The 20,612-nt window shown below is 43.9% G+C and overlaps 3 protein-coding genes across 4 annotated transcripts in view; 2 read left to right on the top strand and 1 right to left on the bottom strand.

Annotated features, from left to right (window-relative positions):
* Positions 1-1,156: 1,156 nt before the first annotated feature.
* Positions 1,157-2,046, bottom strand: H2BC26 (H2B clustered histone 26). Its single transcript, XM_069590590.1, has one exon. It carries the CDS (start codon positions 2,027-2,029, stop codon positions 1,649-1,651), a length of 381 nt encoding a protein of 126 aa, XP_069446691.1. The 5' UTR covers positions 2,030-2,046; the 3' UTR covers positions 1,157-1,648.
* A 263-nt stretch (positions 2,047-2,309) lies between these two features.
* The window catches only part of TRIM17 (tripartite motif containing 17), a 48,373-nt gene continuing 30,070 nt past the window's right edge, over positions 2,310-20,612 (top strand). Inside the window, exon 1 of one of the 2 annotated variants that reach the window (XM_069590475.1) lies at positions 2,310-2,732. In XM_069590475.1, the coding sequence (XP_069446576.1) occupies positions 2,348-2,732 (385 nt within the window). In that variant the 5' untranslated portion in view covers positions 2,310-2,347. The remainder of the gene's footprint in view (positions 2,733-20,612) is intronic. The other variant, XM_069590476.1, reaches the window with a different exon arrangement.
* Positions 10,884-11,368, top strand: H3-4 (H3.4 histone, cluster member). The gene has a single exon (XM_069590588.1). The coding sequence runs from the start codon at positions 10,884-10,886 to the stop codon at positions 11,292-11,294; it is 411 nt and encodes a 136-aa protein (XP_069446689.1). The 3' UTR covers positions 11,295-11,368.

The raw sequence follows: 20,612 nt of genomic DNA on the forward strand, positions 1-20,612 counted from the left end.
GAAAGGAATCACCAGTCCAGGTTCGATGCATGATACAGGATACTCGGGGCTGGTGCACTGGGATGACCCAGAGGGATGGTATGGGGAGGTAGGTAGGAGGGGGGTTCAGGATGGGGAACACGTGTACACCCGTGGCAGATTCATGTTGACGTATGGTAAAACCAATACTATATTGTAAAGTAATTAGCTTCCAATTAAAATAAATAAATTTATATTTTAAAAATAACTGATATGAGACCATTTTGTTTTGTAAAACGTCCTATCTTGGGATTTGCATTCTGGCAACTATTAACTAACCATAAAGTATTTTGAACGCCAACTTTAAAATGTTTGGGGTTTTAGAAATTCTTTTACAGTGGACCCATGTAGAAAAAGGAATGAGGTGGGCGTTTTCCAGCCGCTGTGGTTTTCTCCCCAATCCTTCCCACCGAATCAAGCATGCAAGCTTCTTCCTTTGGAGATGATTTGCAAAACCCGGGTCGTCAGCCTTTAATTGAACGTCAGTTCCTTGCCCGAGATGATGACACGACCTTTCAACATCTAATTCTCAGAACAGCTCAAGAAAGTGATTATTTGAAATCCCCTTCTTACATTAAAAAAAAAAAAAAAAAACAGGCAAAAAAGGTGGGCGATGTCTTCCTCAGAGTGAACTCTTCACGCTAAAGCACTTTATCTGAACTAAGATGACACTTTCCAAATGAATGCCATGAACTCAAAGGGAAAATTCTGCGTCACTAGTGCGTCATTGAGAATAATGGGGCTGAAATGGAAGTTTACATTTGCTGAGAAAAAGGTTATTTTTCTCTTAAATTGCCCTCCTCTCCCCACCCCCGCCCCTAACTACCTGCAGCCTGGGTGGGCTTATTACATCCAGTTCTCGAGCACAGAGCGCTGTGTTCCACCACGCTTCCATTTTCCTTTCGGTTTCAAACATCCCGCCTTTGAAGAATCCAAACATGCAAACATTCTCCCGTAAATGTTCATTGCCTTAGGATAAAGATATCTGGTCTGGGCGGAGATGCATCGCCAGGCGCTAGCGCCAAAGCTGTCCAACACCCCCGGGGGCCTCACCCAGAGCGTCTTTCAGTGCATCTTCGGGCTCACTCATTAATGAACACGGAGGTATTCGAATGGCATACGGTCCCTCTGGGGAAGCGGGGGATGGGGGGTGGGGGTGATGATGACCCGCGCCACCCGCCCACAGGCGAACATCATGCACACACAAAACTGTACCATGCCCGCAAGCCTCGGAAATGGCACTCTCCAGACCCTAAAAACACTTAACTCAAGGTTCTTATTTTGCTTAGTGAAGCGTCGATAGCTTTGAGCGGAAGCAGGGGTGGACACGCAGCCTTTTCGTTGTTTCCCGCACTGCTATTTTTTCTCGCCAGCCCATCCCCGACCAGATAAAATACAGGTACGCTTTCGCTTTCTGCTCACGTACACACGCGCGCACACGTCTATGGGACAGGGGTTGGGGTGGGGGTAGGGAGAAGAATCCGGGCGCCCTCCTAGTAATCTATGAGCCGCCACGAAGTAGACAAGGGATGCTTTTACATAACAAACCCTTCACGTGTTCGACACCCTTTCTCGATCTTGTGAGTGGCTCTGAAAAGAGCCTTTGGGTTTCCGGGCACCGAGGTGCACCTCATTTAGAGCTGGTATATTTGGTGACAGCTTTGGTACCTTCCGACACAGCGTGTTTGGCCAACTCGCCGGGCAACAGCAGGCGCACAGCCGTCTGCACCTCCCGGGACGTAATGGTAGAACGCTTGTTGTAGTGCGCCAAACGGGAGGCCTCGCTAGCGATACGCTCGAAGATGTCGTTCACGAACGAATTCATGATGCCCATGGCCTTGGAAGAGATACCGGTGTCCGGGTGCACTTGCTTCAACACCTTATACACGTAGATGGAATAACTCTCTTTGCGGCTGCGCTTACGCTTTTTGCCATCCTTCTTCTGCGCTTTAGTAACAGCTTTTTTGGAGCCCTTCTTGGGTGCGGGAGCTGATTTGGACGGATCAGGCATGACGGCGGATCCTTCAGATAGAAAAAAAAGGCCTCTTTGCAGAGCAACTCAACTTATACGTCCTGTATTCAAATGAGGGATCCAGAGTTTCTAATTTCTGATAGGGTCAAGCAACGCGCAACGTCATCACTGGAAAAGGCAGATGCAAATTAGGGGGAAACTGTGACTTTCTTTTCTGGTTGGTCACCATCACTAGCCAATCGGGAGGCGCCGGCTGCACTACCTCAAGACTATATATAAGGACTCTCTGCTTACAGTGAATTTGTTGGTTGGTGTTCTGTTTTTTGGCTCTATTTTGTTGTTGTGAGTGGTTGGGAGATGTCCGGCCGAGGCAAACAGGGCGGTAAGGCGCGCGCGAAAGCGAAGTCGCGCTCTTCGCGCGCGGGCTTGCAGTTTCCTGTGGGCCGAGTGCATCGGCTGCTCCGCAAAGGTAACTATTCTGAGCGTGTGGGTGCTGGCGCGCCTGTCTATCTGGCAGCCGTGTTGGAGTACCTGACGGCTGAGATCCTAGAGCTGGCGGGCAACGCGGCGCGCGACAACAAGAAGACGCGTATTATCCCACGCCATCTGCAGTTAGCCATCCGTAACGATGAAGAGCTCAACAAGCTGCTGGGCCGCGTGACCATCGCGCAGGGCGGTGTCCTGCCCAACATCCAGGCTGTGCTGCTGCCCAAGAAAACGGAGAGCCACCACAAGGCCAAGGGCAAGTGAGGCGGCGGAGGCGGGCCGGAAACGGTCGTGCTCCCCAGGGGCTCCCTGACACCAAAGGCTCTTTTAAGAGCCACCCACAGTGTCTGGAAAAGAGCCGTACTGGCCAAGGGCGCGTTTCGCAGCGCGTTTCTGTGCGAATCTGAGCAAGGCTGGGCTTGCGGGAAATCGAACCAGAGACATGATTTGGGTGCTCATAGGGGCTCAGTGGGCTGTGTGTTCGTTTGCAGCAGGGAATGACATTTTCTCTTGAATCTCACCCCCAAGGTCATGGAGTTTTAATCCCACTCACCCTTAAGACTTTGTTATTATCGGTGACAAGCTACTTTTGACTCCGAGAAGTCATTACTGTGACATTCAGACGCCAAGTACGGACTGTTTTCTTATTCTAGGAGAAATCCATACATTGAATTGGTATTGAAAGTAATCTTAGAAGAAAATCTGCGATTTGAGGTTCTGATAGATAAACGTGATTTACATCTTAAAGGGTATGAATGCACGAGTTAGGCTTTTAGAGAACATGAGATCAGAATTTATTGTATTGCGAATTCTAAGGTCTTGGGAAGGATATGTCTTGCTAGATGCATTTTCAGCATTTGAAATGTATCAGTTTACATTTTGAAAATAGGTGCACGTTTTTAAAGGAAATTTTATTTTATATAGAATAATTATTTAAAGGAGTTTAAATTACTATATTTGGGTTGGTTAAACGTTAATAAGAGATCCCCTTAAACTGATAGCTAAAGTCAAAATTATTAGTACATTGAATTTGATAAAATTACTTTCGTGAATTGAGTAAATTTAAAATGAACAGTGTTAGGACCAGATTGAGTAATATATATGTGGATATTTCAAAAGATGATTGTTCATGAATTCCACATGATGTTACAAATAAGGGGTGGAGTGTACCAGATACACTTCTGCAAAGTCTACTGAGAAGTGAAGACGTTAATAGCACTTACTTCATGGGGTTAAGGGATTAAATGAGTAATTCCATAGTAATCCCCATGTTTAAAAATCTCCAGCACACTACGAGTTTAGTAAATGTTATTCTTGCTGTCATCCTTACTGATTCCATTAATTTTTTTATTATAACAAAGGCCACTAAAACATTCGGAATGTTACATAATAAGTATTTATCTTACAAAATTGGGGTTCCCTGGTGGCTCAGACGGTAAAGCGTCTGTCTACAATGCGGGAGACCAGGGTTCGAGCCCTGGGTTGGGAAGATTCCCTGGAGAAGGAAATGGCAATCCACTCCAGTACTGCTGCTGCTGCTGCTAAGTCGCATCAGTCGTGTCCGACTCTGTGCGACTCCATAGACAGAAGCCCACCAGGCTTCTCTGTCCCTGGGATTCTCCAGGCAAGAACACTGGAGTGGGGTGCCATTGTCTTCTCTGACTCCAGTACTATTGCCTGGAAAATACCATGGACAGAGGAGCCTGGTAGGCTACAGTATGGGGTCTCAAAGAGTCAGACATGACTGAGCAACTTCACTTTTAATTAGATGTACTCAAACCACGGCTCCCTAGACACTGTCTAGAGCTAACCACGTATTTGCTAGTCTTTAGAAAATATCCTAGCAATATAAAACTTTGCACCAAAAATTGGTAAGAACCATCAGTGTGGGTGGAAACAACAGCCAACTCCTCTGCAGTGTAGGTAGATAGTAGCATTCACATTGCCTAATGGGACCCATTTCAATGAAACAAACTGCAAGGATTATGCAAGAGATTATAGAGTCTTCTGGAGATCTGTACATTGTGTTTCCGGTGACAGCCTTCAATTCTACTTTAAACTTCTATTTTTGTATTGATATTTGTGTAGGTCATTGTATGTCTTCACCCCCTTCAGTGTTATTTAAGAAAGAAAGGTTTCTCAGGAACAGAGAGCTTGGGTCTTGCAAGCGTCATCACTGAGCTCCAGATTTTCAGTGCCCCTAGTGGAGTGTTAACTGGGAAGCATGAGGGGGGAGGTGCTCCAAGAGGAAGCCCTTCTTTTGTCACTTCTAAGGCTGAGTTATATAGCCACAAGCCCTGATTAATTTTCAGTTAATTAAAATTAAATACAAAGGTGCAGTTTCTCCGTCGTCCTAGCCACACATGGCTAATGGCTGCCACAGTGGACAGAACAGAGATAGAAGGTCTCCATCATGACAGAAAGTTCTGTTGGGCAGGTCTGGTGTGATCATGATGCAATATGCAGAGCTGCCTGCCTTGCCTAGAGAAAGCTCGTCAGACTCATGCTTGAAGAAAACAGTGTATGGCCCAGCCATTCTATCCCCCAGATACATATACGGACTCAGCTACCCAGACACCCATCTCACATTCACAGCAGCATCCCAAAGATAGAAACAGCCCAAATGTCTATAACAGATGAATGGATAAACAAAATGTGGTCTAGCCATAGTGGAAGAGTAGTCAGTCATAAAAAAGAATGACATGTTCATGGATGAACTTCAAAAAGGTTGTGCTAAGTTAAAGAAGCTGGACACTAAAAGTCACATATCGTATGATCCTGTTTATATGATCACATACAGAACAAATCCATAAGGACAGTAGATTAGTTGTTGCAAGTTTGTTGGGTATTAGAGGAATATGGAGTATTGTTCACTTTTGGGGTAATGAAAATATTTCAGAGATGGAAAGAGGTGATTGTGAATAATATATGTCACTGAATTGCTCACTTTAGAATGGTTTATGTGAATTTCACCTTGATTTAAAAAGATACGTGAACCTAATACAAGGATATGCACTAAAAAGAAGAGGAGTTTGTGTCTCCATCACTTTTATCCAGTAGGTGGAGTGTGGGCTGGCCTGCCTGCACAGTAGCATTCCTCAGAGACCATGCCGGGAGAGGGGCATGGAGTCTTTTGGGTAGCCATAGCTTTTCCTTCTGCCTAACTCGGTGGAGTTTCAAGCCCTCTTCCCAGCCAACTGACACATATCATTCCCTTCAATGGAATTATTTTGGTCATTCTCCCCATATTCCTATGGGAGGGCACTTAATTATTAAGATGAAAAGGGAGGGAGATCCCAGAAGAAGAATGCAGTCTGGGCAGCCTCAGAAGCATCCATGCTCACTGCGGATAAAGTGTTCCTAGTTTTTGGAATTCTCAGTTTAGCCTGGCTCAAGTCTAATAGGCGATCTCACCTCTCTCTAGGTGTGGCCTGTAGCCAGCCTCTGCTGCACATCTGGTCTTTCCTCCCTACAGTATCACTTTCCATATATTCACCAACAGATTCAAGAATCTTCCAAATGAAAAAGCAAATGGATTCCTCCCCCCAAAGTTTCTGTGCTCCCCTAGACTAGGGAGAGCAGAGGAACTTGGGATTAGCACTTGAAGTCCTGGGTCCCCCCGTTCCTAGTGCCATCAGATCTGGGCTGAGCTGAGCTGTTCTCCTACATCATCCTGTTACGTGGCTGCCCCAGCCCTGGTCATCAGAATCTGCCTAATGCCTCCCCCTCCACAACTTCCCTACCTCCAGCCAGGGTCATTCCTATTCATTGCTCACAAAGCCTCAAGAAGCTTTGGTTTTTTCCAGTGCATGCCCAGCAGAAGCTTAAAACTGCACCCCTCTCTCTGCCTGCTTCCCTCCCTCCCAGTTCCTGGTCAGCTGGGTTCTACTGCCTCCTGCAGAGGTCTCCACGGACACCAGGTCTTGGTGCTTCTCTCCTCTCTCAACTTTGGACCCAACAGCTCCTCCTGTCGGTGCTGCCCATGGGCCTCCAGAACCCCTCTCCCTCCTGCTGCCCTGTCCTCAGCTCACTCCCAGGCACATGCAGCCCTCTGGGTCACGTCCTTCCAGGTCACTCCTGCAGGATATCAAATCTGCCCCCCAAATGTCCTAGAGAGCATGTGGGTCAGCAGTTTGAACCGAATTCCATCACCTCTACTAGCTTTGTCAGGGATGCTTCCTAAGGCCCACTTGACTTTGCACTCCGCGATGTCTGGCTAGAGGTAAGGGATCACATCATCGTGGTTATCTGGGCCATGAAGATTTTTTTTGTATAGTTCTTTGTATTCTGGGCTTCCCTGTTGGCTCAGATGGCAAAGCGTCTGCCTGCAATGCAGGAGACCCAGGTTCAATCCCTGGGTCGGGAAGATCTCCTGGAGAAGGAAATGGCAACCCACTCAAGTACTCTTGCCTGGAAAATTCCATGGATGGAGGAGCCTGATAGGCTACAGTCCATGGGGTTGCAGAGTTGGACACAACCGAATGACTTCACTTTCACTTTTTGTGTATTCTTGCCACCTCTTCTTAGTATCTTCTGCTTCTGTTAGGTGCATACCATTTCTCTCCTTTATTGTACCTATCTTTGCATGAAATGTTCCCTTGGTATCTCTCATTTTCTTGAAGAGATTTGTTAGTCTTTCCCATCAAAAACAAAACAAAACAAAAAACCCAGTCCAAATTGATTTAAATAAGCATAGAACCAGACTCAGATATGACACAAGTGTTGGAATTATCTTTCAGACCAGAATTTTAAAACTGTGACTAAGATGTTAAGGGCTCTAATGGATAAAGTAGAGGGCAAATGCTAAGAAAGTATCAAAAGGGAATGTGAGACATTGAAAACACTGTAACAAATGAAGACTGTCTTTGATGGGCTCCTTAGCCAACTTTCTACAGTCTAGAAAAGAATCCATGAGCTTGAAGAAATGTCAATAGAAATCTCCCGAACTGAAATCCAAAATGAAAAAGGAATAATAACAATAAATAGAAAATAGAATATCCTCGGACTGGGATAATTACAAAAGCTGTAGCATATGTGTAATTAGAAGAGAGGAGAGGAGAGAGTAGAAGAAATATCTGAATAATGGTTGAGAATTTTCCAAAATGATGGAGACTAAACCACAGATCCAGGAGGTTCAGAGACCACCAGTAAAAAAGAAATCTATGCTGAGGCACATTACATTCTGTTACAGAAAACTGAAGATGAAAATACCTTGAAAGAACCAGGGTTGGGGGTGGGGCAACACTACAGACAAAGACTTCTCATCAGAAATCGTGAAAGTGTGGCATGACATATATACAAATTATTGTATTTTAAAAAATCACTAACCTAGAATTTTGTATCCAACAAAATTATTCATCAAAAGTGAAGGAGAAGATAAAATACCCCGAACAGACAAAGCAATCTTGAGGAAAAAAAAGAGAATGGAGCTGGAGGAATCAACCTGACTTCAGCTTAAAACAAAGCTACAGTCATTAAGACAGTATGGTATTGCCACAAAACTAAAAATGTAGAGCAATGGAACAAGATAGAAAGCCCAGAGAGAAACCCAAGCACCTATGGGCATCTTATCGTTGACAAAGGAGGCAAGAATATATAATGGAGAACAGAGAGCCTCTTCAAGAAGTGGTGCTGGGAAAACTGGACAGCTACATGTAAAACAATGGAAATAGAATACTTTCTAACACCATACACAAAAATAAATTCAAAATGGATTAAAGATTAAAATGCAAGGCAAGAAACTATAAAGCTCTCAGGGAAACATTGACAGTATATGCTGACATATATCACAGCAAGATTCTCTTCGATCCAGCTCAAAAAAAATTATCCTTAATAACTGATAACTGTTCAAATAGTAACGGCAACAATAGATTGGATGATAATGACAGCAATGTTAGGGATGGAAGGGAGGAAATGGTAATATTGTTATTACTATTTATAAGTTACCTGCGCTAACCCATGAAATTGAAATAGTGTCATTTGAAAGTGGACCGAGATTGGCTATAAACCTGTATTTCAAACTCTAGGAAAATCACTTTGAACTTGGTATGCTAAATAGAGGCTAGGGTATGGAATCATGTCACAGTAAGGCCATGACAGAGATCTCTAAATATCTTTAATGTTCATATCTACTTTGAAATGACAGTAGTTGTAAGTCTCCAATTAGAAGCTGTTTAATCATTGATAAAGATACACATTTATAATGATGTGATGAATTTATATTTTGATAGTTTGTATATATTTTGGTAACTTCAATAAATTGATCCTTTGTATTTAAACATTTTTTTTACATATTTAAAAACATTCTGAGGCATTCCACTTTATGCATTAAAAATATTTTTAAATAGTCTTGAGCTTTACCAAACTACCATCATATCCATCCGTCATCATACTCTTTAACCCTGGGAACATGCAGAGATTCTGACACTGCCTATTCTCAATGAGTGATGGCTTGGAGATTAACCAGTGTGTCCCAGTCAGATGAAGAGTCTGTCCCTAGTCAGACCCATATCATGCACACCAGGGCTTGCTTAGGATGGTCCCTCTGGTCCTCCTGCCCTTTCCTAGCCAACCACACCTGACTTGAAGAGGGTGGCAGGACTTTGTGCAACAATCACTGTCAAATGAAAAACAAATCCAGATATAGTAAGCACAGATTTTCATTTGAAAAGATTATTGCAAGGGAGGGGAAAGGGCTATTGCAATAGGAAAGGAAAATTCTTTCTTCTACCCATCTTAGTTCTTAGCTGGGGCTCTGTTAACAGAAGATGAATTAGTAAGAGCAAAGCATGAAAGTTTCACCATGACTCAGGAGTCCTCATAAGGAAATGAATACCCACAGACAAAACCTAAATGCTTTTGTGTTAGATTGAACAAAGAAAGGCAATTATGGAAAAATGACTAAAATATACCTGGGAAAATACAAGACAGGAATTATCTTAGTAAGGTCAGTTTGTGCAGAATCCTCTTTGGTCTTAATGTTTCACCCTTGATGACAAGACTGTTTCTTTTTGCATAGGGCAGGCATCTTTCACGAGGGAGTTTTAACTCCCGTTTTCAGTAAGAAAGAGGAGACCTCAGAATGCTCTCGCATCAGCTGCTTTACAAGTGTCTAATTTAAAACAATCCTTCCGCTCAAGCAGCTTAGTATTGGGGATGGCACATTCTGATGCCCTTCAGCTATGTCATTAAGGCCTATAAGCCTCTCACGGGTTTACTGAGAAGTGAGCAAGACTAGGAAGAATCGGGTATGAGGAAGTGGAATGCCAGGGCAGTCGATGGGACGGTAGGTCAGGGAAGGCTTCACCCTGAGCCCAGCCAGTTCCCAGGTTAGGGCCCGGAGATAGAATACTGAACCAGAGCTGAGCAGATAAGCATCTTGTTCAGAACTCTCAGGCTGGTTTATTTCTCTCAGCAGGTTATCAACATAAGAGCTTTGAAACACCAAATTACAGCTCAAGCAGGCAAGATTATCTCAGCTTTCCTCTGGTATAGCAAGAGTTTGAAACAGCAGACTAATTATGACCCAGTCAGAGTTCAGGCAAGAAAAACTATTAAAAACGTAACACATAATACACTGTCACGACAGGAGAGAGGACCAACCCTGAAGAAGTCTACCTCCTCCTTGATTTCTCCTTTATATACGTGCTGACTCCTCCTTGGTTCAGCTTTATGCAAAATAGGGCTTCTACCTGCCACCAATCAGGGAGGGGAATGCAAATAGCATGTGCCGAAGGCCAATCAGGGAAGAGGGCATGTCTGGGGGGGGGGCAGCATCCTGCCAGAGGTCCTCCCTTCGGTCCTCTACTTCATCTTTATTTTCGCTTCTCCCACCCCACCCCCACCCCCACGCCCCCACCTCCCCACCCCCATCTTGAGTGTCATCAGAGTCATTTGGCGAAGATGGTTCACTGCAGGGCACAACGATTGAGGGAATTCCTTTAACCATCAAGAAAATTCCAATTGTCACCACCTACAGGCCAAACACAGAGTGTAAGCTTCTAGAACTTTCTTCCCTCAGCCCACAGGGGAGGAAGAGAATGCTGAGGAAAAACAAGGGAGCTGTACAGGGAGATGCGACACACACAGTGACGCCCACCTGAACCCAAACCTGAGGCCCACCCGCATCCAACCCAGACCCACTCGGTTTTCGAGCAACCCTGTGAGCTCCCAGACGCCAGCCTGCGGGGCCAAGCCCTCGCATCGCGAAAATAAGGGGCAAGCGCCCATGCAGTATGCCTCCATGGACCAATCAGAGCTTAGCCTGCCCTCACGCCACCCAGCGATTGGCCAATGGGAAGGTTACACCCTCTATAAAAGAGGGCAGGCTTCGCGCTTACGCACGTTGGCGAGGGACGGAGGAGACAGTTAGAGCTGCTGTCATCTAGGTGACGGAAGCGGTAGCGGCATGGCCCGAACGAAGCAGACTGCCCGCAAGTCCACCGGCGGCAAAGCGCCTCGTAAGCAGCTAGCTACCAAAGTTGCTCGTAAGAGCGCTCCAGCCACCGGTGGCGTGAAGAAGCCTCATCGCTACCGGCCTGGAACCGTAGCACTGCGCGAGATCCGCCGCTTCCAGAAGTCGACCGAACTTCTGATTCGGAAGCTGCCGTTTCAGCGCCTGGTTCGGGAAATTGCGCAGGATTTCAAAACTGATCTGCGCTTTCAGAGTTCCGCTGTGATGGCACTGCAGGAGGCATGCGAGGCGTATCTAGTCAGTCTCTTTGAAGACACCAATCTGTGTGCCATCCATGCTAAGCGTGTCACCATCATGCCTAAGGATATTCAGCTGGCACGGCGAATTCGTGGAGAACGAGCCTAGATTCTTTGGCGTATGTGACTGCTAATCTTTGACTCCAAAGGCTCTTTTCAGAGCCACTAGCTGCTCAAAAAGAGTGCTGCACACAGACGAGTTAGCTCCTTTTGAGTTACTTAGAGGCCGGACTGATTATTAAGCATCCATACGGTTTCTTACGGGGTGTGTGTGTTAGTCGCTCAGTCGTGTCCTACTCTGCGATGCCAGGCTCCTCTATCCATAGAATTCTCCAGGCCAAGGGTACTGGAGTGGGCTGCTATTTCCTTTTCCAGGGGGTCTTAGTGACACTGGGATTGAACCCAGGTCTCCTGCAGTGCAGGCAGCCTCTTGACTATCTGAGCTATCAGGGAAGCCTTTGAAATCATGGGTTAATACCAAGTGTTACCCTTTCAAGGAGAGCTTTGCTATGGAAGTTAATTAGCCAATACTTCAGCCACCTGATGCAAAGAACTGACTCTTTAGAAAAGACTGGTAACGGAAAGATTGACGGCAGAAGGAGGGGACAACAGAATAAGATGGTGGGATAGCGTCACGGAGTCAGTGAATATGGGTTTGAGCAAGCTCGGGGAGTTGATGGACAGGGAAGCCTGGCGTTCTGCGCACCATGGGGTTGCAAAGAGTCGGAGACGACTGAGGAACAGCTGGTAACTTGGCAGCACATGGTAGAGTTTTCCATCCCTATTGAGCGAACTTGCTGAGGAAACAGGGTGGTTAACCATACTTTCAGCAGTGGAGCTCTGTGGAGATGATGGGAGCATGGATTTTAGGGGAAAAAGAATTTTCTCGTTCATTGGTGATGCTTCGAAGTTTCTCCACTGTGGCTTTATTAAGTTGATTAAACGCCTGCTAGATTTGCTGGTCATGCAAACCCCTTTGCAATAAAGGGGTAGTGCATAAAATCCATTCCCTACTACACTTGTTTGGGCTACACTTTTGGGATGTGTATGGTTGAAATGATGAAGCCTGTATGTAGCTATCTACTAGAGCAAAAGTAACACTTAAAAGTCAAAGTCCACCCCTGGGTGGGAGAGAGAGAAATAGCGTTGATTTTTTTTTACTTACTAGATTTCTGGCTTAATTATAAAAAATTAAAGGCTATAAATAGATACGAGCTACGTACTTGGGTCCCAAATGCAGGATCTTCTGCTCCCAGGGAGTTGTGGAGCACCACCCTCCAGGCGTGTGTATGAGTTCTTGCTAACCAACCTGGAAACTCCAGTCCTACAGGGATTGTCATGGAAGCCTCATTACACAGGCATGGTTGATTGAATCATTGGATGTCGGTGATTGAACACAACCTCCAGCTGCTGTCCCCTTCCTGGTGATGGGCTTGAAGGTTTCAAACCTCTAATCACAACGTTCATTCCTTGTGGACATAATCTGCAGTATGTCACCGCCAAAGGCTTGGTGATAAACTTCGAACAGGCCTGGTCTGTGTATCTTGGAAAAGCTTGTATCTCGGAATTTGTCTGCTTCATTCCAGGAGCTCTAATTTCAGGCTACCAGGTGACATGCAGATCCAGTCTGGGTTCACTGCTTTCTAGGAATTCAATCTATTCTTTGCAAGGTAAATACTTCACAAAGCACAGAAGAGGCAGGTGGCAGACTTAGGGTTATTTAAAAGGAGATAAGTATTTCAAGTTAGCACCAGCTTTGTCTTTCATCTCCCAACTCTGCTATTTTGGTGCCTGTTGTTTTATTCTGTTTTTTCTTTTTCTTTTTTTTTTTTTTAATCCCATGGCAATAAAAGCTGTGACCAATGATTCCAGGCTGGTGCTAGGGATTATTGAAACAGCAGGACCCTATGGTACCTGCCTGCCACCCGCCACCCCCTGCCCCCTACAACCTCATGTCGTTTACTTGCCTTTTGTCTGTGGAAAACTGTAGTCAAATAAGTTTAATTTGAGAAGTAGGAAACATGGAAACAAAAGGAAAACAATCCAAGGAGACCAAATAATGACAATGTAGTCAGTAAGTATAGTCAAGAAGCTTTAGTTCTTTCTCAAGAGCTATGTGTAATATTCTGAGCCATATCCTGTGAGCTGTCTTGTAGATACTAAAACGCTAGGGTGGAAAGTTAATTACACGATGACCAGACTCTACCCATGACATAAGCTGCCACAATTCCGAGAACTGGCCTCGAAGAAATGGAAACAAATGGACCCTGGATCTGACGATTAACTGTACCTAAAATTACCAAGATGACGCTGCGCAGGCCACCAGTGACCAACTTAAAGATAACTGTCAGAACTGACTGCTATTTCTATATGTAGCTGTCCCCCACTTTTGTCTAAAAAAAGCTCCTGCCTCACTAGTTTCCAGGACATCTGCCCTCCTCCAACCCTAGTTGCTGGTATCTGAAATAAAGCAAATTTTCCTTTCCACCAATCAGGCCTGCTTATTGGCTTTTCAGTAAAGAGCAGCCAGACCCTGCATTTGGTGATACTATAATATTATGACGTCATTGTTCATAAGGACCTGCCAGATCAGAGCCCTGATAAGGATGTAAATGTGCCATGATTTTAACCCAGTTTAAGTTGGGGTTTGCAATCAAGAATTCTAAGAAATGAAGCCGTGCCCTTAGGGTGACATATCAAGACTAAATTGGTTTACTCTAATAATTCACAATGGCAGAAAATATACCCCACAAGAGACTGACCCAGACTTGCTGTCAGTGTCCAGGAGTCTGGTGGAGGTGTGGGTCGAAATGGCCTGCTACAGGGTCAGGGGCACTGGTACAACAGTGTGTGCCCAAGATATTTGAAGGAGATCACCGTCATCTTCATTACCCCTACCAAGTTTGGTATCAGGTCAAACAAGAGGGAGGGAAGACAGCCTCACCCACCAGCAAAGTTGGATTAGACTTACTGAACGTGGCCGTGCCCATCAGAATAAGACCCAGTTTCCCCCAGAGTCTGTTTCTGCCATTAGGAAGCTTCCATAAACTTCTTATCCTTATCTGTCAGAGGCCAGACTGCATGAAAACCACAATCACAGAAAACTACTCACACTGATCATGTGGACCACAGCCTTGTCTAACTCAATGAAATTATGAGCCAAGCCATGTAGGGCCACCCAAGATGGACGGGTCATGGTGGAGAGTTCTAACAAAATGTGGTCCGTGGGAGAAGGGAATGGCAAACCACTTCAGCATTCTTACCTTGAGAACCCCATGAATAGTACGAAGAGGCAAAAAGATAGGACACTGAAAGATGAACTCCCTAGGTTGGTAGGTGCCCAATAGGCTACTGGAGAAGAGTACAGAAATAACTCCAGAAAGAATGGAGAGACAGAGCCAAAGTGAAAACAGTGCCCAGCTGTGGATGTGACTGGTGATGGAAGTAAAGTCCAATGCTGTAAAGAACAATACTTCACAGGAGCCTGGAATATTAGGTCCGCAAATCAAGGTAAATTGAAAGTGGTCAAACGGGAGATGGCAAGAGTGAATATCGACATTTTAGGAATCCACAAAATAAAATGGACTGGAATTGGCGAATTTAACTCCAATGACCATTATATCTATTACTGTGGTCAAGAATCCCTTAGAAGAAATGGAGTAGCCCTTATAGTCAACAAAAGAGTTCGAAATGCAGTTCTTGGGTGCAATCTCAAAAATAAGACAATGATCTCAGTTCACTTCCAAGGCAAACCATTCAGTGTCACAGTAATCCAATTCTATGCTCCAACCACTAATACTGAAGAAGCTAAAGTTGAACAGTTCTATGAAGACCTATAAGACCTTCTAGAACTAACACCCAAAAAAGATGTCCTTTTCATTATAGGGGACTGGAATGCAAAAGTAGGAAGTCAAGAAACCCCTGGAGTAACAGGCAAATTTGGCCTTGGAATACAAAGTGAAGCAGGGCAAAGGCTAACAGAGTTTTGTCAAGAGAATGCCCTGGTCATAGGAAACACCTTCCTCCAACAACACAAGAGACAACTCTACACATGGACATCACCAGATGGTCAATACTGAAATCAGATTGATTACATTCTTTGCAGACAAAGATGAAGAAGCTCTATATAGTTAGCGAAAACAAGATTGGGAGCTGACTGTGGCTCAAATCATGAACTCCTTATTGCAAAATTCAGACTTACGTTGAAGAAAGTAGGAGAAACCACTAGACCATTCAGGTATAACCTAAATCAAATCCCTTACAATTATACAGTGAAAGTGACAAATAGATTCAAGGAATTAGATCTGATAGTGTGCCTGGAGAACTATGGATGGAGATTCGTGACATTGTACAAAAGGCAGTGATCAAGACCATCCCCAAAATGTTTGTCTGAGGAGGCCTTACAAATAGCTGACAAAAGAAGAGAAGCTGAAGACAAAGGAGAAAAGGAAAGCTATCTCCATCTGAATGCAGAGTGCCAAAGAATAGCAGGGAGAAACAAAGCCTTCCTCAGTGATCAAGGCAAAGAAATAGAGGAAAACCACAGAACGGGAAAGACTAGAGAATTCTTCAAAAAAGTTAGAGATACCAAGGGAACATTTCATGAAAAGATGGGCCCAATAAAGGGCAGAAATGGTATGGATGAACCTAACTGAAGGAGAAGATATTAAGAAGAGGTGGCAAGAATACACAGAAGAACTGTACAAAAAAGATCTTCATGACCCAGATAACCACAATGATGTGATCACTAACCTAGACCCAGACACCCTGAAATGCAAGGTCAAGTGAGCCTTAGCAAACATCACTACAAACAAAACTAGTGGAGGTGATGAGCTATTTCAAATCCTAAAAGATGATGCTGTGAAAGTGCTGCACTCAGTATGCCAGCAAATTTGGAAAACTCAGCAGTGGCCACAGGACTGGAAAAGGTCAGTTTTCATTCCAATCCCAAAGAAAGGCAATGCCAAAGAATGTTCAAACTACTGCACAGTTACACTCATCTCAATGCTAGCAAAGTAATGCTCAAAATTCTCCAAGCCAGGCTTTAACAGTACATGAATCATGGACTTCCAGATGTTCAAGGTGGATTTAGAAAAGGCAGAGGAAACAGAGATTAAATTGCCAACATCTGCTGGATCATCAAAAAAGCAAGAGAGTTCCAGAAAAACATCTATTTCTGCTTTATTGACTATGCCAAAGTCATTGACTGTATAGATCACAACAAACTGTGGAAAATTCTTAAAGAGAAGGAACTGCAAGACCACCTTACCTGCCTCCTGAGAAATCTGTATGCAGGTCAAGAAGCAACAGTTACAACTGGACATGGAACAACAGACTGGTTCCAAGTAGGGAAAGGATTATGTCAAGGCTGTATTTTGTCACCTGCTTATTTAACTTCTATGCAGAGTACATCATGCGAAATGCAGGGCTGGATGAAGCACAAGCTGGAATCAAGATTGTCAGGAGAAATATCTCCCGGCATATTATAATTTCTTATACACATATGACATCACCCTTATGGCAGAAAGCAAAGAAGAACTAAAGAGCCTCTCGGTGAAAGAGGAGAGTGGAAAAGTTGGCTTAAAACTCAGTATTCAGAACACTAAGATCATGGCATCTGGTCCCATCACTTCATGGCAAAAGATGGGGAAACAATGGAAACAGTGAGAGACTTTATTTTGGGGGGTTCCCAAATCACTGCAGATGGTGATTGCAGCCATAAAATTTTAAAGACGCTTGCTTCTTGGAAAGAAAGCTCTATGGTTTTTCCAGTAGTCAGGTATGGATGTGAGAGCTGGCCCATAAAGAAAGCTGAGCACTGAAGAATTGATGCTTTTGAACTATGGGGCTGGAGAAGACTCTTGAGAGTCCCTTGGACTGCAAGGAGATCCAACCAGTCCATCCTAAAGGAAATCAGTCCTGAGTATTCATTGAAAGGACTGATGCTGAAGCTGAAACTCAAATACTTTGGCTACCTGATGCAACAAACTGACTCATTAGAAAAGACCCTGATGCTGGGAAAGATTGAAGGTGGGAGGAGAAAGGGTTGACAGAAGATGAGATGGTTGTATGGCATCACCGACTCGATGCACATGAGTTTGAGTAAGCTTCGGGAGTTGGTGATGGACAGGGAAGCCTGGCATGCTGCAGTCCATGGGGTCACAAAGAGCTGGGCATGACTGAGAGATGGAACTGAACTGAACAGAAAATAAAGGACATGATTGCATCTTTGCTTTAGTACAGCAGGCCTCGGTGGCCATTGCCTAGAGGACCCCATTAAAAAAGAGGACGGTGATGGCGCTGAGTCCACTCTGACCACATGCCCGCCTGAGCCTGTTGGAGTCGAGCTGAGTACTATTGCATTGTATGTATGTGTTACATCTTTATCCATTCCTCTTTTGATAGATGTTTATGTTACTGCCATGTGCTGGCCACTGCAAATAGTGCTGCAATGAACATTGGGGTCTCATGCATTTTTTTGAATTCTGATTTTCTCTGCATAAATGTGGTAGTTTAATTTTAGTTTTTAAAGGAACCTCCAGATTATTCTCCATAGTAGCTGTATCCCAACAGTGTAAGAGGGTTCCCTTCTCTCTACACTCTCTCCAGCATTTATTGTCTATAGATATTTTTTTTTATTATGCAAGTCTGACACCTTATGTTTTTGTTGTTCAATCACTAAGTCGTGTCTGGCCCTTTACAAGGGTATGGACAGCAGCATGCCAGGCTTCCCTGTCCTTCACTATCTCCTGGAGTTTACTCAAATTCATGTCAATTGAATCAGTGATGCCATCCAACCATCTCATCCTCTGCCACCCTCTTCTCCTTTCGCCTTCAATCTTTCACAGCAACGGGGTCTTTTCTAATGAGTCAGCTTTTCAGTCAGGTGGCCAAAGTATTGGAGCTTCAGCATCAGGTCTTCCAATGAATATTCAGGGTTGATTTCCTTTAGGATTGACTGGTTTCAACTCCTTGCTCTCTAAGGGACTCTCAAGAGTCTTCTCCAGGGCCATAATTTGAAAACATCAGTTCTTCAGCCCTTAGCCTGCCTTATAGTCCAACTCTCAAATCTGTACATGACTACTAGAAAAACCATAGTTTTAACTATACAGACCTTTGTCGGCAAATTGATGTCTCTGCTTTCTGATACACTGTCTAGGTTTGCCATGGCTTTCCTTCCAAGGAGCAAGGGTCTTTTTAATTTCATGGCTACAGTCACCATTTTTGGTGATTTTGGAACCCAAGAAACGAAAGTCTGTCACTGTTTGCAATTTTTCCCCTTCTATTTTCCACAAAGTGATGGGACAAGATGCTATGATCTTTGTTTTTGAATGCTGAGGTTTGGCTTTTCACTCTCTTCTTTCACTCTCACCAAGAGGCTCTTTAGTTCCTCTTCACTTTCTGCCATCAGAGTGGTGTCATCTGCATATCTGAGGTTGTTGATATTTCTCCCAGCAATTCTGATTCCAGCTTGTGCTTCATCTAGGACAACATTTTGCATAATGTTCCCTGTATATAAGTTAAATAAGCAGGGTGACAATATACAGCCTTATTGTACTCCTTTTCCCAATTTTGAACCAGTCAGTTGTTCCATGCCCAGTTCCAACTGTTGCTTCTTTGCCTACATACAGACTTCTCAGGAGACAAGTAAGATGGTCTGGTATTCCCATCTCGTTAAGAATTTTCCAGTTTGTGTGTGTGTGTGTGTGTGTGTGTGTGTGTGTGTGTGATTTACACAGTGAAAGGATTTAGCATAGTCAATGAAGGAGAAGTAGATGATTTTCTGGAATTCCATTGCTTTCTCTATGATCCAATAAATATTGGCAGTTTTATCTCTGGTTCCTCTCCCTCTTCAAAACCCAGCTTGTACGTCTGGAACTTCTTGGTTCAAGTACTGCTGAACCTTAGCTTGACGGATTCTGAGCATAACCTTGCTAGCATGTATGTGAAATGAGCACAATTTCATGGTAGTTTGAACATTCTTTGGCATTGCCCATCTTTGGGATTGGAATGAAAACTAACCTTTTCCAGTCCTGTGGCCACTGCTGAGTTTTCCAAATTTGCTGACATATGGTTTGTAGCAGTTTAAAAGCATCTATCTTTTAGGATTTTAAATAGCTCAGCTGGAATTCCATCACCTTCACTAGCTTTGTTCATAGTACTTCTTCCTAAGGCCCAATTGACTTCACACTCCAGGATGTCTGGCTCTATGTGAGTGATCCCACCACCATGGTTATTAAGACTTTTTATATATAGTTCTGTGTATTCTCACCACTTCTTAATATTTCCTGCTTCTGTTAGGTCCTTAAAATTTTTGTCATCCTTGCTTGAAATATTCCCTTGATATCTCCAATTTTCTTGAAGAGATTTCTAGTCTTTCCCATTCTATTGTTTTTCTTTATTTCTTTGCATTGTTTACTTAAGAAGGCTTTCTTATCTTTCCTTGCTATTCTCTGGAATTCTGTATTCAGTGGGGTATATCCTTCCCTTTCTCCTTTGCCTTTCACTTCTTTTTTCAGTTATTTGTAAAGCCTCCTGAGACAAGTGTTTTGCCTTCTTGCATTTCTTTTTCTTTGGGATGGTTTTGGTCAATGCCTACTGTACAGTGTTACAAACCTCCATCCATATTTCTTCAGGCACTCTGTCTACCAGATATAATCCTTTGAATCTATTTGTCACTTCCACTGGATTTTATTTTATTTTATTTAGATCATACCTGAATGGCCTAGTAGTTCCCCTACTTTCTTCAAGTTAAGCCTCATCTTTGCAATAAGGAGCTCATGATGTGAGCCACAGTAATGTCCAGGTCTTGTTTTTGCTAACTGTATAGAGCTTCTCCATCATCAGCTGCAAAGAATATAATCAACCTGATTTTGGTATCGATACCTCAAGTAATTTTTTAATAAATTGTTTATTTATTTTGGCTGCATTGGTTCTTCATGGCTGCACAGGCCTTTCTCTAATTTGTGGCCAGAGGGGGCTCCTACTAGATAGGAGTGGCTTCTCATTTCACTTTTCTCTTGCTGCAGAGCACAGGCTTAAGGGCACGTGGGCTTCCGTCATTGCAGCTCCCAGGATGTGGAGCACAGGGTCAGTAGTGTGGTGCAGAGGCTTAGCTGCATGTTGGGTCCTCCCGGCACAGGGATTGAACTCACGCCTCAGGCATTGGCAGGCAGATTCTTTGGCACTGAAGCCACCAGGGAAGCCCCTCATGGAGTTTTAACTTGCATTTCTCTAATAATGAGAGATATTGAGCATCTTTTCCTGTGTCTGTTATCCATCTATGTCTTCTTTGGAGAAATGTGTGTTTAGTTCTTCCTTCTCATTTTTAAATACTTTTTTTCTTCCCCCTGATACTGAAATGCATGAGCTGCTTGTATATTTTGGAGATTCATCCTTTGTCAGTTGCTTCATTTGCTATTTCTTC

The sequence above is a fragment of the Ovis canadensis genome, chromosome 5 (assembly GCF_042477335.2).
Source record: "Ovis canadensis isolate MfBH-ARS-UI-01 breed Bighorn chromosome 5, ARS-UI_OviCan_v2, whole genome shotgun sequence".
Classification (NCBI taxonomy): Eukaryota; Metazoa; Chordata; class Mammalia; order Artiodactyla; family Bovidae; genus Ovis; species Ovis canadensis.

Bases quoted from the DNA above. Each gene is read 5' to 3' on its own strand.
- H2BC26 (XM_069590590.1), bottom strand. From the start codon at position 2,029: ATGCCTGATCCGTCCAAATCAGCTCCCGCACCCAAGAAGGGCTCCAAA.
- H3-4 (XM_069590588.1), top strand. From the start codon at position 10,884: ATGGCCCGAACGAAGCAGACTGCCCGCAAGTCCACCGGCGGCAAAGCG.